The sequence below is a fragment of the Chelonus insularis genome, unplaced genomic scaffold (genome assembly GCF_013357705.1).
Source record: "Chelonus insularis isolate UGA/USDA-ARS -01 unplaced genomic scaffold, ASM1335770v1 contig_358_pilon, whole genome shotgun sequence".
NCBI classification, from domain to species: domain Eukaryota; kingdom Metazoa; phylum Arthropoda; class Insecta; order Hymenoptera; family Braconidae; genus Chelonus; species Chelonus insularis.
Genome location: NW_023276522.1, coordinates 593,252 through 611,374, shown reverse-complemented (window position 1 = coordinate 611,374; position 18,123 = coordinate 593,252). Strand labels below are relative to the sequence as shown.

At 25.9% G+C, this 18,123-nt stretch overlaps 1 protein-coding gene across 1 annotated transcript in view; it reads left to right on the top strand.

Annotated features, from left to right (window-relative positions):
• The window catches only part of cmpy (crimpy), a 103,779-nt gene that overhangs the window by 7,472 nt on the left and 78,184 nt on the right, over positions 1–18,123 (top strand). Inside the window, exon 4 of the mRNA XM_035083429.1 lies at positions 3,013–3,051. Within this exon, the coding sequence (XP_034939320.1) occupies positions 3,013–3,051 (39 nt within the window). The remainder of the gene's footprint in view (positions 1–3,012; positions 3,052–18,123) is intronic.

The following is an 18,123-nucleotide window of genomic DNA, read 5'->3' as shown; positions in this document are numbered from 1 at the left end:
TAGCTAGGATGTAGAAGAAAAGGTTTTTTCATTCTTTACAAAATAGAGAAACATTCTTGTTTAAAAATATTCCATTTACTACATTTATAATTCCAACTAGCATTTTTTGATAGAGCTTTTAGCCACTTTTAAAAATTTACTTGATGAAATCAATATTAAAATGCATTTTAACATATGTTTTAATTATTTATATTCCACTCTTGAGTAGTTTATGGACGAATGCTTGAAGCTTTGCAAAACACAAAAAAAAAACTAGAAAATATTTAAACTATTATACAAACAGTAGATGTAAGAGGATCACAAAGTGAAAAAAGTTATTCGGTCAAAGAAGTGAAAGAGTTAATGTAAAAAGTATTGATGTAAGAACATTAAGTACTTTAATACTCTTCCTAATTATGTCTTTTCAAAGTTATGAACTAAAAATACTAATTGGAAAATGTTTTTAACAACAATATTTTATAATAATTCTAAAGAATATAAAAATAGATAATATAATTATAAGAGAATTTTTGAATATATTTAAGTAGTATAAAAATTTAAGTAAAAAAAAGTTTTTGTTGAATTTCATCTTAAACATTCAATTGTCAAAAATACATTACGAGTAGAATTATAATAATGAAAAAAAATAATAATAATGATAAGACAGTGTGTTTAACTGCTAATGAAAAGAAAATATAAAGGGAAAATGTCCAGTTGTCTAACAAGCACACATACAGGAGATAAAAGTGTGTGGATCCTTAGGGTATTTAGTTTTAATGAGAAAATAAGAAAAATCAGACCAAAGTGTGATCATAAAGGAAGCAGTGATGCTGATAATGAGAAGAAAAAGATATAATCATCATAATCTTTTATTGGTCATTTGTGCCAAACATTAGTATTTTTGTTGATATATAGAAAAACCCTAAATGATAAAAAGAAGTCAATTAGTTGCAAAAAATGTTTTCAAAAAGGGTAATCTTGTTAACAATTAGCCAGAAAAAAAGTATTAATGGATTTGTTGAATGTTATAGTCTTAATTCAATTATTTTTAAATACAATCGCGTGATTTGTTGTGAAAATAAACATCTGTAAGCTTTCACGTTATTAATTAATCGATTTTTTTCACTGAATACCTGGAGTTTTCTATAGTTAGATCTTATTGTAGAAATAGCTAGCAAGATTTCGCGTGAGTATTGCGTATAAACATTCTAAAGGCGTGTTCGTGTTCATTATTTAACGAGGTTATCCTGTGTTGCAACAAATGTAACAAAAGTAGTTTATCACATTTGAGCAAAGTTAAATTCGATTCAACCGGAAGAGTTTAATCGGCCAAGTAGTTCACGAAGGCTCAGAAGTTATTTTGTTCCTTATTTGTTTACGGAGTCTTGGAGTTTTCTACTTTTATTATGTGTCACGCAACATTACTTAAGAAATATATAAATTAACTTTGTGATCAAATTATCATTTAAAAATATTTGCTAAGGTTTTATAACTTTTCTTTACTTGTTGATTATTTTAATTGAAATTTACATGGATATCTAAAAATATTTTTATTATTAAAACTTTTTTTTAACAGTAGGAAATACGTTTCTTTTTTATATTATTCGTACTTTAATATCGAGGAATTATTAAACTCTTCAGACACCAAAAATAACCGCCAAAAATTTAAAAGAAAAAAAAACTTGAAACTAATTACCGATTTTTTCTTGGTATTATTATCTTAAATTTTGAAAATACCATTCTATTTTATTAAATGGTAATAAATGATTTTTATTTAATTTAAGAGAATCATTATGTTTGATTCATCCTCTTATTAAAATTATCCTTTGCTAAATGAGTTCGTTTCTCATTCTAATGTATGAAAATGATAATGGATTTAATTATTTATCAAAATGCAATTAAAAAGTTTATAAGCACTGTTATTTGTGCAAAAACAATCAATTTTAATTATTCAACTTTCTGTAACTTTATACATAGTATTATTAGTTAAAATATATTTAATAGCAAAAACAATCGATTTGATTCATAACCAGAACAGAATTCTTACAAGTTCGATATATGACTTTATAAGATCATGTACAACTACTGCTAAAAAAGATTGAAAGCTCGAATTTGGTACGTGTTTTTCATGCTTTTGATACTTCCCTTCTTTGACTGCATATAAAAACTCTATCTCGGAAAAATACATATCACGTATCAAATCGAATATTTTTTTTTTATATATATTTAAAATCACTGTAAAAATTAATGATGATATCATGGTAAAAAGATATATATACACTTGCTATTTCCTATATTTCAAAAATTTTTTTTTATAATACTGTCAATACATTTTTATTATAAATAAAAGTCTTTATATAAGTCTATTGCTCGTACTGAAATATCCTATCAGTGGTATACACTTTTATGATACATAACGATAACAATCTGTATAAAAACATGATGGATTATTTTTCATGAGTTTCTATTTTATTAGCTATCACACTTAATGTAAAATGGCAAATATAAATAGACTTTTATATTTAATAATGTATGAACATCAGAATTTTTTATATAAACTGTAGCAATTTAATCAATGATTTTTATTTAATAACTATTAAAATAATTTCTGTTTATTTTTGGACTAAATTTATTTAGCAATTGAATAATTAAATTGAAAATATAAAATTCAATGTCAAAAATATTTAAATAAATAGTACTAAATCACAGAATTGAATATTATAAACTGAATCTATTATTTTGATTCATTGAAGTATGAATATTCAAACGTTTGAGTCAATCCTAGGGTGCCTATTAATATCCAACTACTGCTAATTAACCGCTAATCCAATTGTGTCCACTGAGTTCCTGTAGACAGCGGTTAAATGACATCTTTCACAAATTGTTAGGAGATTGTTTGTTAACATCTCAATTAATTGTTATTGTTATTTCTTGACACGTTGGTTTAATTGATGACATCAACATTGTTATAACTATCACGATTATTATGACAGTTGTTGAATGATATTTAATTAAATTATTTCTATTTTCCAGATGACGTCGTCAATGCTCCAGACCAACAATCATTTCCAGGTAATTCATATCATTTTATGGAATGTTGATTTTAAACCCAGATTTACTTATTCTATGATATTAAATCATTCCTATTTAAGCAGATTAGATACTTAAAGCTCTCCTCTCAAACAAAAGTCCTTTGCATGATAGATAATTACAAAGTTGGATTGTCAATCAAAAGCTTTATTAATGAATAAATATTGACATTTTAATTATGGTATTGATTAAATTACAAATATAAATAGGTATTGTAAATTGTATATCAATGATACTGATTCAATATTGAATATTATGTAAGAAAGTTTTATTTTAAAAAGTTGGTAATCAAAGAGCTTTCGATTAGCAAGATTTTTCAATTAATCTCTTTGCTTGTAAAACGTTAATTAAACACCTATTTGCTCTTGAATACTTTTGAAGAATAATTAGAAAATTAATTACACGTCAAAGTGAAAAAAGGATAAATCATTGAGTACCTCGAATTATTCAATAACCAATTAAAAATTTTTTTGTGCTAAAAAATTCCTGGGTATTAGGATGTTTGATGAGAAAAAATTTGATTAATAAGTATTATAATGCCAATGTGGAGTGAAACGTGATATTGAATGACCCAGCTGTCAGAAAGGTTAAAGGCAAAAAGGAGATACTTTCATGTGTTGGAAAAAGCCTTGAGAGATCACAAGTCTCGCTTTTACCTATTTCTTTTTTCTATTCGGGGTGTCATTTCTCCAACGAAAACCTACTAAATCTCGATGGAGATCTCTACTTCCTCATTGCAGATGTACTTTTACATTATATACATATATATATATATATATATGTATTTGTACATATGTATTATGTTGTTACATAGAATGTTTTTATTCATTTACTTTATCAGAATATATTGTATGTACATTTTACATTTCACTGAAAGAAAAAATTGTACTTCTTTCTAGATTATCGCAAAGAAAAACTGACCTTCAGAACAGAAAATTAGCTAAAATTACTTAAAAAAAATTTTGATACATTCTTATTTTTAAATAATCATTTTTTTACAAAACAATATTAGCTACTTTATTTACAATAGCTTATAAATTCTGTATAATAGCTGAAGATTATTTCGAGTTTTGAAATCAAAATAGAACTTAATAAATTTCTATCTTCAAAGCCACTTCTAGCCTTATTGTATCACTATCTCTTCAATTTTATCAATATGATCAAATATTTTTTTATGATCGATTATTTTTAATGTTAGATAACTTAAAAAACGATTAAATTTTATAAAGCATCTCATCTGAAATTATCACCAACATCTGCAAGTAACGACATCATCACAAGTTATTTTATAAAGCATTTCAGAACTCATATTAATATCATTATTTATCAAAACTATCTTCATGATATACCAAAATGGCATTTTTCAAATCCACAAATGTAATTAATTTACCAAGTTATAATGAGGCAAATAGGTAAAGGTCAGTTTCTGAAATTTTCACTTGATTTAATTATGTGTCCTAAAAATAATCACTTGCTTTCATTAGTATGCATAATAAATTATTCATTTGACTCTGATCCAAACAACATAATCTAGATAAAATGGGTATGAATAAATAGATCAGATAAAAAGTGAATATAAAATTGTTCTGATAAAAAAAAAAAGTTTTCGAGGAGCTTGTGAATTATTGAAAATCAATGTACTCATCGTAGCGTTAAAAACACGAAGGAAAGTTGCATCTCAAACTTACAGCTTTAAGACAGGCTTGTTAATCCAACTCATTACCCAATATTGAACGTGAAAACTCATTGAAAGCTCTGCCAGAAAATTGAGCGTATTACGAAGTTGATAAGGAGTCATTGCTTTTTTTTGCTCTTAATAATTATATGCATATTAAAAAAATTGGAATATAATACATGTAAATTTATTTTTAATCTTTCTCGTAAGTAGTATAAATAATCTTTAGTCAGCCATGTAGTTAATATTGTTAAAATTCTCATCAAATTGATTATTGATTGATAACTTGATAAAAGTGATATTTTTTTGTTAAATAATTTCCAATATTGTGGTAGATCTGTTGAAAGCCTATTATTCTGAAAACTTTTTAAAAGTTACCTTATACTTGTCGCTTTGACATAAAAGCTTTCTTCTGTAAACCTGACAAAAGCTTAGTGATTCAGAGAAAACATATGTAAGTGACAAAAGTTATTTTTTCGTAATTTTATTGACATATTTATAAAACAAGATTCAAGAATAGGGAAACAGAAGAATAGAGAAATATATAAGAAAACACTTTACTTGAAACGACATTTTAGAATGATAGATTCAAGTATAAAATTCTTCTCTATTTTTAGGCATTCTTGACTTCTCTTCACAATAATTTCCAAAAGAATATTTAAAAAATATTTTTCTTCATACATCTATATATCTAGTTTAATAACAAAATAATTTAATATTCTACCAGTTGTCTTCTTTCTATTATTCCTATTTCCAACCTCATTTTTTCTTTTACATACCGAGTAAATGTATTTTTATTTTATTACTGCAGAAAAATAAATAACAAATGTTACCCTAAAGTTGTTTTCTTCTTGGTCATAAAATACAATTTTAGTATCTCACGAAAATGCTCAAGAAGTACATCATCATCATACTTGATGCCGATAAAGACTAACACTTGGAGCCTCTGAAAACACACTTTATTTATCAGTTTTATTATCTTTGATGATTCTCGACATCTTTGATATAATTTAGAAGAAGCATAGTCTCGACATTGTCGTAAATTCATCCAAGATCTTCCCCCTTTTTTCGTTCTATTCTTCAGTTATCTCCCAAGGGAACATTTAGGTTTCCAAAAGTGTTGGTTCGTTGGTATAAAAAATTCTACCTTGTTTTTTTTTTTATTATCACCTGTCAGTTTCCTCGTTTTTCATCTGACATTCACTAAAGCGTGAAATATACTTTAACATTTCTATACTCTTAATGTTAACATATGCAACTCTTGCTTTTCTTTGCAACTCGTTTCAAACTTATTTCAAAGCAGATGTCGTGGTAAATGCATACGAGGTGGTAAGTCATACGACCATTTTACTATATTATTAATTGAAGACGTTGCCAGTCGCCCTCATTACTTCTAAATTGTACAACTTCGTGAAGCAAACTTCTGTATGCGAGTGTTGCTTTATAATGCTACAGTACTATTGCTGTTTCCTCTTATGTCTTATGTCTTCTTGCAAACTCTTGTCCGCTACTTTCACCCTCTTCTAGATGCTAGTGCACTACTGTCGTTGTTTCCACTCAGCTCACTTCAAGTCTTTTCACGTTTTTTTTTTCTTTCTAGAACTGTTCATCTTATCTGTGTTGTTTCTATTCTACTATTCAACTTGCTTATTAATACTTTTTTGTGGCTCACTTAATTATTTTATTATTAAACAAGTGCTTTAATTAAAAAATTCTTTTTAGGCTTGTTTACATTGCAAAATACATTTTAACAGCTTTTTTGATAATTATAATTAAAACACATTGAAGAATGAATTGTTTATTCAACAAATTATCACAAGTAGTGTTTTAAAAAATCTTGTGTAATGAAGTTATTTTATTGTTGTCTAACATAAAAAGGATTTAAACGTGTTATGTTCATGTGGGTATTTGAAATATAAATGACATAAAAGACATTATTACTGACATTTACCTCAAACCTATCCAAACATTTTGATCACATAAAATTATATTAATAATCCACAATATCATTAATCTAATGCCCACCTGTACATTTACCTCAATCACTAATTAATTGAATTATAAATTAGCTCTATTCTTTTATTCTGTAGTATTTAACAAATGAATAATTTATTGGTAACCACTAGGTCCATATCAGGAGAGTTTCATTCATGCCTGTCATAAATATGAGTGTGGTTTTATTCAATTAGCTATCTTGAGTTCAGTGATGTTAAATAGAATTCAATCGATTGTCTATATGTCAATGTTGATGTCTGATCTACGATATTTTGAGAAGTTTTAATATTTAAATAACCATACAAATCTATTTTTAATACCAACAATTATTTTTTTATTCTTAAATTATTTTTAATAGTATTCACTTGACCTTTAAATGTTGATAAATTTATCAAATATGATAGAATGTAGCTTTAAATAGTAGTAATTCAGTAGATAACTCGAGCTAAAAATATATTCAAGATCACTGAGAACTTCGTTAATTGGTTTATTTTTAAACAGTACAAAAATAAAAATATAAATCAATAGACTTTATACAATGGGATAAAATAGAATGAAAAATTTCAGTTAAAAGCTTTGCAATCTCATTTTATAGTACTCGAAAGAGTCATGAAAATCTATTAGATATTACCTATACTATGGTTTTTAAATAAAGAGCTTCTTCAAGATAGTTTGACAAAATAGATGACATTATGAAGATTTAAATCGTAAAAGAATTTTACTGTTATGTTCCAACTTTCCAAATGACTAAGAGATTTGAAATTTACTTATTCTGTAAGTCAAATTGATTAAGGGAACCAAGTCTTGGGAACTTTTTTACGTGATTGATCACCAGACCTTATTGTTTTCTTCAAGTCTATTTAATAAAGAAGCACAAGTAGTAAAATCAATAGTTTACTTTTTGATGTTTTTCAATTAACAACTAGAGTTAGTTGACTTCAAATGTAGGAAAATTCAAGTGTTCAGGGATCCATTGTTTTAAAGTGGTTTACTGAAATAAATTGTGATGTAAAATTATATTAATATTTATTTTAATCCGCATCCACATCAATAGCTTTGTAAATATAGCTATTGATGTGGTTTCAATCTTTGGAATTAAATTTGCTGTGGATTCTAAAATTCTATTCATTGTCTACCCTCTAAATTCTATTTCAATAGAAGCTTTTTGTCCTTGACCATCAATGAACCTGAATGATCTTCTAAATAACTCTTAGTTTATCGAGAGCATTCGATTGAAAAGAAGTCAGAAATTTTCCAAAAACTGTTTAGAAATATTATAAACTAGTCCATAAGGATATTTGACATCTTGGAATATTTTTGTTCAACCTTTTAAGTATACATTCGATAACATGCTTAAAAGAAAATCCAGTTTTGACATTGATTTTAATGGAAATATTCTGTTGGACTTATTAAATGGATTAACATTGACTATCGTGGTTAAAATGTCAGTATTATTTATTTTCAAGATATTTTTTTAAAGATGAAAACAAATATTTATTTTGTGGAAAACGATGTGTACTCTCGTCTTAATATTGACAAAAATGGTAGATTTATTTTATTTTTATCTATCTTAAAATTGTAATTAGTTTTTTTTTTACTTCTTCATTCTGCTACGTTTACAATTTGAAATGAAATAATTATGCTAAAATCATACATATATGCAAACGGCTGGTTTTAAAATATACAGAAATGTTTTTTTTTATTGATGTGGAAAAACAGTAATTATGTGTGAAAATATTTACTTCATATTTTTATTTATTATTTTGATTTAATTTTATTTCACTACACTTTTCTGTGTCATCTGCTAAGGTTTTAAAATTTTTCCCAACATTTGCATATTGTCAAGTACTTTCATTCTTTAGGGTAAAAAAATCTACATTCGTTAAAAAGTATGGCCTTTTTTATGTCCGTTATATTAATGACTATTTCAAAAGCATATGAAAACACACACTTTTTTCTCTTCGCCTCTAGCATGCAAACATGACATATAATGAGTTTAACATTTGTACGTATTTTTAATTATGACCACGTGAGTTTATATTATACCGTCATTTATGTCAAAGATGAATTTTTTGTAATTTGATAAATTGAGAGAAGAAAATAAACCAAGATAATACTCTTAACAACAAACAGTGTTACCTTTACTTAGAAAAAAATTTTCGCTACACAAAAAAATGTTCATTTAATCAATAAAAAAAATTTAAAATATTCGCAACAAAATATTTTATTACTATTCAAAATTTTAATTTGATTAGTTAAAATAAATATTACTTGTTCACAGTCAGTTTTTTCTCAATGCTATAAATAAAAAATTCTCAAATTAATTTACTAGAATATATATATACATATTTTCTAATAATTCAGAAACATTGTATAATCCTTATGAATGAAGGTCATAAATATTCAATTTATTTGCAATTATATTAAATATATATCATTTAAAATCTTTGAAATGAGATTCAAACAATGAGATAACCATATGAACATAGAATTGAATTAAATATCACCTTAAATACAGGTCCCAAATGTATTAACTAGAATATCTCTTCCATTATTTCATCATAGTGTAAAACAGTAGGAAATGTAAATTTATTTTATCATAGTAAATGACCAAAATACCGGAACATGAAGGTGTGAGGCAAACACTGGCATAAGGTAGAACTAAAATTCGAATGGTCTAGTAATCTTTTGGTTGTAGAATTAAATTTGACCACTATTTTAGGTATACAATTTATATGTAAATTTCGAAGAACCAAATCTCGGAGCTTTTCGTTTTTACTCACTGTATATTTGAATGCTCTCTTTATCTCTTCTATATTTTTTCTGTTTTTATTCAGTAATGATGACCACGAAAATATATTTAACAATCTGCATTGTTACCATTTTGCACTCCAGTCACAATCGGTTATGTGATTTCATAATGCACGTTAGCGATTTAGTTTGCAGCACAAGAGAAAGCTTAACGTACTATTCAGTATAGGAATAGATGTGCATAAAGTTGAATGTAATATTACATAAGTAATTCTTATCTATTCATGCATATGAAAATATAGTATGAACAAAAGCTTAGTCGACAATATAATGGAGCTGGAGAAACTGCATAAAATTCCAATTATTTCAACCTCTTTCTCGCTTTTAATAGCCAAGAGCTTTCACTAAAAATGAAGCATTACCTATCAGTTGAAATTTAGACATTTCGATAATAAGAACTATTTTTTTTTTTTATCTAATAAAATATTCAACATAGTTGATGAATATTTAGATCTTCAAAATTGCTCATATTTATTATTAATTAAGAAAAATTAATTTCTCATTACGAAGTTATTCTAATCCTAATATAAATAATTAGAAATGGTTTTACCTGGTTGAATTATCATTATTATAATTATATTTGATAAATATCAATGAAATGTTGTTATAAATAACTTGATGTGATTAAACAATTGTATATTGTTTATAACGATAGTAATTTTTTATAAAAAAAAAATATTAAAAGATGAAAAAAATATGAAAAGTTTGTTGTCAGAGCACAAATTATGTCCAGACCCATTTTTTAATTTTAAATTGAACACCTAGTTTATATACATCAGGGTGGTAGTATTTGAACTGGTAATTTTTTGCACCATCTCTAGTTTCTAAGACACCCTCATTCTCTGTCCCCAGTAGTTATTTATAGCCAGTTACGCAAATTGCTAGTTAAACTGATCGTTTAATAGATCAGTAATTGAGTTTTGTTCAAGCTAAAATAACTTCTTCGAATTTAAAACAATTACATAAGATATTCACATATTACTTTTTAAAATCTTTATAATAATTCAAAAGTGCATTCAATCTTGACTTTTATACTTAAATTTGAGTTTAATAAAATACTGGATTTTTATTCACCTTTAGAAGTGAGTGAAAAATGGATTTTGACGTTATAAAGTGAAGTTAAAACTTTGAAATAATAAACCGATTAATATTTCACAAGAATCTCAAGGACAACAAAATTGAAACGATTTTGTTCTTTGAAAAAATCCGGCTTTATAATTTCATAGAATAATCTATTTTTCTTTTATAGCTGTCAGTAATCTTGATTAAATAATGAATCTGAGTAATAAAAAATATAACGGCGTTATAATTCTTCAAAAATTAAAAATTCCATTTAAAAATAAACTCAACTTTTTATCTTTCATAAAGTCGATTATAAAGATAAAGTCGTACATCATTGACAGTGATGAATAAACGTTAAATAGGAACAAGTTGAAACATCAAACAATGTAATAAATAAAAATTTTTTACTGCTTTAAATCTTGACAAATTATGGTTCTGATATGAAGCAATCAGTTGTTTAAATATAAATTAAAAAAGGTATATATATAAAAGTGTCAAAAATTATTATTATTTTATTCGCTATAGATTAGATTATATTGTTTGTAAAATCAGTACGATACGGCCAAAAGACAGAAGCAATCCATTACTTTAACTCTTTCTCCATTTTCCGCCTAGCTGACGGCTCAAAAGAGCTCAGAGAAAAGCTGCTCACAGAAAATCCCTCTATAATTAAATTGTCGTTTGTAGTCAAAGCTAGTCTAAAAATGAAAAAATACTTAAATTTAAACCCTTAGATTTTCCACTCTGCTTATCATTTTTTTTTACTTTTTTCTATAAATTTTCATCAATACAACAATGAATTTATTTCGTTAGATGCTGTTTATAGTTTTAAATTTATGATTTATTTAATCTCGTATATAAAAAAGTTAAAAATATTTACAACATAATTCTTTAGAGACTATATCTTGTAAACTTCGTCAAGTGGTGAGACAACTATATGCCATAAATATTTCTCAAGTAAAAGCACTAGCAAGTTTGTGTAAAAGAAGTGTATATACCTTTTAGCTTGCGAATCGTTGTTATACAAAAACTATATGCACATAGTTTGAATATTTGTTTTTCCCACTATCCTTTTCTCCACGAGTCAACGCTTTTGCCTTATACTAAGAAACATAAATAACTCTAGCGAAATTTATATACATATATATATGTATATAAATACATTTATACATATATGTATGCTCTAACGTCTATATCGTTCATTTCAACCTTATACGTGAGATACTTTTAGATGTTATGATACTTGAGTCATAAATAATTTCCTTTTTAATGTTTAATTATTCTAGAAAAAAAATTCCATTTTTTAAAATGACTTTTCTCCCTTTCTACACATTAATATTGATATGCTTAATTTTTATTTCCGGCTTGAAAAGTCAAATTACCTTTTTTGAATACTTGCCAATAGCTCGGGGATATGGAAATAAATAATACATTTTTAATATTGTGCTGGTCGGTTATTAATCTAGTCTGTATTACAACATTGATATTTGTTTTAAAGGAAATAAAATAAGTCAGTAATCAATCAGCTGAAATTGTATACAATATTGAAGAAGAAATATTCAATTGTTGGCAGCCAGAAATGAAAATTTATTTATTCAGTTGTACTGTACATTATAATATTATTTACAACTTCTGAATAATACTAAAATATTAATGAATATTCAGATAAACCGAATCACTGGTTAGTTGATTGTAAAATGGTGTTCCATAAAAGCATTATTGAAAACTAATAACAATTACAGGATTGTTATAACTCGAATAACAATTGTTAACCAACTAAAATTTTATTAAGTAATTTACGAATTCATTGCAGAAATATTTTCCTAGAAGTATTTCACATGCTTTTGCCTCAATTTAAATTAATAAAATAGTTTAGTGAAGGCATCGAGGTATGTTGAGTGTATCATTTGTTAAATACTCCGTTTACAGTATATCCTTCTGATGAGAATGTAGAAGGTCTTTGTTTGATTAAATTTTTTTAGTATACAACAGCAAGAGAATTACTTGGATCATTGATGTTAGTTAATGATAAAATAGGCTTCAGTCAATAATTATAAATCCTAAAAAAATTTTATCAATGAAATGATTCCAAACTGTGAGTCAACTAAAATTTGAGTGAACAACATGGAAAGTTAAAACTAGGAGGAAAGTTTAATGCAAAAATTCATTTTTAATATAATTACAGAATTTATTTATAAGGAATTTTAAATTTTTATCTTATTCATTTTAGCAGTTAGATGTTCATTTATGAAATTGTATTCAATTATTTGTATGATATTTAATAAGAAAGTTTAAGTAAATGATTCGATTGTATTGATTAAGTTACATTCAATTTTCTCTAAAATGCATTGAAAGTTTCTCTTATTATTATGCATCAATAGCTTTTGTTATTTATATTCTTAAGCTTCAATACAATGCAATAAGTTTCTCTAAATATTGATAAAATATTTATAGACGTAAAATTCATTAATAGTAAATTTACATTTCCTAATGGATGAAAGCTTAATGAATTCTGTCATTAATCATACTCCAAAAATGGAAATCTTTTATTATGACTGACAGATGAAATTTTTTTTTCGTTATATAAAATCCATAATATTGTATAGCATGTACTCATATTTGTGTCTATCACAATCACGATTCACATAAAAATTGAGTCTTAATAAAGATTACTGAATGAGATGGATGCATTGTAACATTTAATGTATTAAGGGTATGAAATTTTTTTTAATATCATATTCAGTAGAATTAAAAAAAAATAATAATAAAGATATGAAATCCGTAAATGAATTAAATTATATGTGAATGCATTATATAAAAATAAATTTCAAAAAAAATTTTAACAAAAAATGATTCGCATATATTATTCTGCTGCATTTGAAAATAATCTCTATATGGGATTCTAGTTGTCGTAAAAGCACAAAAAATCCACTTCGAGGAACACCAGAGAACCGGAAATAGTAGGATAAAATGGAAAAAGATAGACCTGTCGATAATTGAAGAATTATGGATGATATTGGAAGTAGATTAAGATCTATACTATTTTATGCTTTTTTTTTTTTAATTAGAAAGACGAAAAAGCATTTAGCCTTTTTGGTTGGCCATCAATTCAAAATAGAAAAGTATTTTATTATTTCTTCATTTATATCATTTATTGACTATAGCATGCAATTTTTTCTATCTAAAACAATTTTAATTTTTTTCTTCAACTATATTACTCTTTAAAAATAAAATAGTGAACATCACTGCAGAATCGAGAAACATTTTCTACTTTATAGTTTTAGAGAGCATATTTTTAGTAGTACAAATAAAATAAAAAAGCTACGTATTTTTTGGCTGAGAAAAAAATCAGAAAATAGATATCTAGCTTAGAAAAAAAAATGATTTCAACCTGGTTTTGGTCTTAGGACCTTTCCCTTTTCAATTTGTTCACACTATCGTCAATTCTCTTTAAGACACAACCATCCTATCATTTTTACAGATTGTTATTTTTCCACAAAATATTTCATTTTTTTCCACTCACCTCGCTTCGTCGTGACTAACATCATTAAACAACATATTCTTTATCTTTTATTGAATCATCCATTTCAAATATAAAATTCCATTTTGCACATTATTTTATGACAAGTCATTTTTGTCAACTTGTTATTTTGTGATTCTTGAGCAGAGTACATTAAAATAAACTTTAATAGCTGTTAATCAATATTTACTTTATCACAACACAACTATATGTACTATAAGTATTCTGTTCTCCATTGTTGTATTGTTTATCAATCATGAATATGATGAAAAATAAACATTTGTTGATGGAATCATAATATTGTATCTATGTCAAAATAGAGATGGTGAAATTCTCACTGTGATACATTTTCAAGAGGGGTTTAAAATTTTTTGTTTCTTTTTTTATACTGTTTATTTTTTTCATGAAAGTGTGAAAAATGGCTTTTTAAACGATATATACTTTTACTATTTTTATATATAAAGAATATATACAGAATAAAATGTAAATCAATATTTAAGATATGATATTAAAACTTATAAATGAATTTGGTAGCACTGACATGACAAATTGCAAAATAGCCCAAAAAGTCATGAAATTCGATCTTGAAAATTGCTCTTAAACTACGTCTCAACAAGTTTGTATACTTATACGCCGCTTACTCTTCAAGATTGAGAGTGATTACAGCATAGTTAAGAACCTTCTTCATTTTAAGTACAATCTTTAAATTAAAATGTTGATTTTTTACACATAAAAAATCATGTATAATTACATTACATAAATGTCTCTTCAGGATCCTACTTACATTATATAATTAGTCATTAATTGAGTTTTCTACGTACGTGAGCTGGAAAACTTCAAAGTTAAATTCTCATCATTAAATTATTTATCTTTACAATTAATATTTTAATGTAAATATTAATTTTTTCTCGCCAGCTTGTATTCAAAATATTACATTCAGAATAAAAGTTTATATTAAATTATTTTAGATCAGAAATGATGATAATAAACAAATTTTCTCAAGATTTAATCTTATTTTTTAATTATCTTAAGATAATTTGAGTAAAATTTATAAATCTACTGAAGTTTGATTTTGTAATAAGTAATTGGTTCAACGTACTTGTGTGATGAAGCCTAACTAATTTACAAGAATTCTATTCAATTTAAAAAAAAAACATTATTGACTTTTGCAAACATGACTGTTTCTGAATCATTGAATTTATTTAAAAAAATATTAGCTTCAGATGAAATTTAGTATGCAAAGAAATAAAAGACGTTGTCAAAAGCATTCTTTACAAAAATATTTAATTACCAACGAAAAATAAATTAAAATCAATAATCATCAATTTTATTTTTACCAATCAAAATTAATTGATGTTATCCCATTATTGTCTATTTTTAAATTAAAGAATAATTAATTTTTTATTATTTTACATATCCTGCAACAACTTTCTACTCTATCTCAGCTATTGCACTAGGTGTAGGTTAAAATGTTTTATAAAATCAGTTTATTCAAGTTCAATAAACATCTAGCAAATCCAATAACATTATCCACATCTGAACAATAATTCAACTTCTTCAACTCATTAGGCCAATCTCTTGTAAAAAAGTAATCTTCCAGCCTACCCTAAAATGCAAGCATCATTGAGATTGTGTTATCGTCTATTTTACGAATTATTGAAACAGTCTGTATAAATTCTTCCTCTTGTACTCGTTACTACTTGAAAATGGAACCCTCTTGTTTTACGAAGGTATCTTAACCACAGGAAAAGCACACTGTTGGCGTCCCTTTTCCTCATGATATTAGTTTCCTGACAACAGTACTAGAAGATAGAAACTCACCATTCGTTTCTGTAAAAGAGAATGTTTGTCTGTATATATCTATACAATCTACACAAAACCATGCACTGAGTCACGTAGCTGCAAAATCAATGAAAGAACATGCTCTGAGATTTACGAGAGACTTAGTGGAGTTTAAGACAATATATATATATATGTATATACATCAGTGTACATATATATGTGTATGAAAATCTTTAAGACCAACTTATCGGTATATCTAACAAGAGCAAACTCTTCATTGTTAACCGTTGAAATTACTTTTCGATCGTCTGAGACAATCACTTGAGGCGAAAAATTGGCAAATAATGAGTGAGCATCAAAAAAGGAATGAAATATATTAAAAATTGGTCTAGACCTTTTAAAGGCGATAATTTGATATTATTTATTTAGAAAGTAAGTAAGGTGTAACAAATGATTAGGTAGTTTACTATTTACTTTATTTTATTAATGCCTGCTCTAAAACTAAAACTTCCGTTCGATACCCCGAAGCACGTCTTGTATGTACACAACTCCAAATTCAAGTAATTACACAAAAACTCTCTTGAGATTAGAGCTAATTATACTATACTGTATTTGGAAAATATTTCAACATTAAGATTGCTATTTAATCAATAAAAGATCCAAAAAAATTTTCATTAACTTTTCAGTGGAAAGTTATTGTAATAAGTCCGATTTTTGAACCCTAAATTTTGACACATCTCCACGTTTCAAGATCCCTAGAGTCGAATATAACAGTTTTTAAGTGAATATTTGTATCTGTGTACATACATATGTGCATTCGGAATTATTCTTCGTCTCGATTATCACGAAAACAAAAATATTATCGACGTGAGATTAATTGCATTCAATGCATCATCACGTAACTTAAAACTGATCAAGTTTTCAGCCAAATCAGTCTAGCCATTTTTTGCAGAATCAAAAAACTAAAAAAAAAGGCAAACGAGCTGAATTTTGCAATTTATAAATTGTACTATTTATTAATACGGAATTCAAACATGTTTTGAATAATATTATTATTATTGTATTTTACGAACATTTGTATAAAAAATATGATAAAAATATCTTATGAAAAAAGGTGATTTGGAAAAACAAACACGGTAATAATTTATATAATTCTACACTTGTATCAGTTAATAATTATGTAAAATTGCTGATTACAGTAAACAGTAATAATAATAATGATAAATAAAATATATAGTATTTTTAATCTTTCCACTGGGATGTTAGTCGTTTGAACCTCGCGTGTTGCAGCCAGACCGATATTTTTTTATTAGTTTTATCTATGGTAGATTGCATGAGTTGTAGAGAGAAATGAAGAATATATTTAATCTAAGAATTTACATTCACAGCACAATTTATGACAAAAATTGGAGAAAATGGAAAAGGTGTCTTTGTAACTGAGTAACGGACGTAGTTGAAGATGTGAATGAAGGCAATAATGGAAGTGAACTTGCAGCTATAGACACTCAAGTTATAAACAACTTGTAATTAAATATATGTCAAACATTACAGCAGTATTCAAGATTAGTGGCAGTCTTATTGTGGATTATATCAGGTCAAGGAAGTCGCTGTAATTTACAGTAACATACTAGACTGTATTTGAATCAGTTAAAAATTACTAGAGCAATTAGTAACATCTATTCATTTTAATTAAAATACAGAGAAATTATCAAGTTGAATAAAAGTCAATTTTAATGTTTGAAAAAAAATTTGAAAATGATTTACTTTTTTTTTGGTCATGGCAGTTGAAATTTTCCTAAAATTAATTTTCAATTTATTTAACTAACATATTCAAGTAGAATTATATTTTGCAAAAAGAATATATTCTTTTAATCTATTACTACTATAAAAGCGTTTGAATTTCATTCATGACAAATTTTATTCCATGAATATCAGTCCTTTGGGATCATCATGACATTATATTATACATTAACTTCTCCTTTAACATTGAATTGATTTCATAGAGCTTTCATTGTGAATAAAAAAAACGTGTGCTTTTCCCCACAGGCCAATTTGACTTATGTTATTAATTTTTTTAAACTGACATCAGTAGTTATACATACAAAATATATATGATTTATTTCTCCAATCATAAAAGTAATTATTTTTTATAAAAACGTCATGTTTTAACTATAGCTTATCAATAAATTAGAGGCTTTTCATTTTCCTT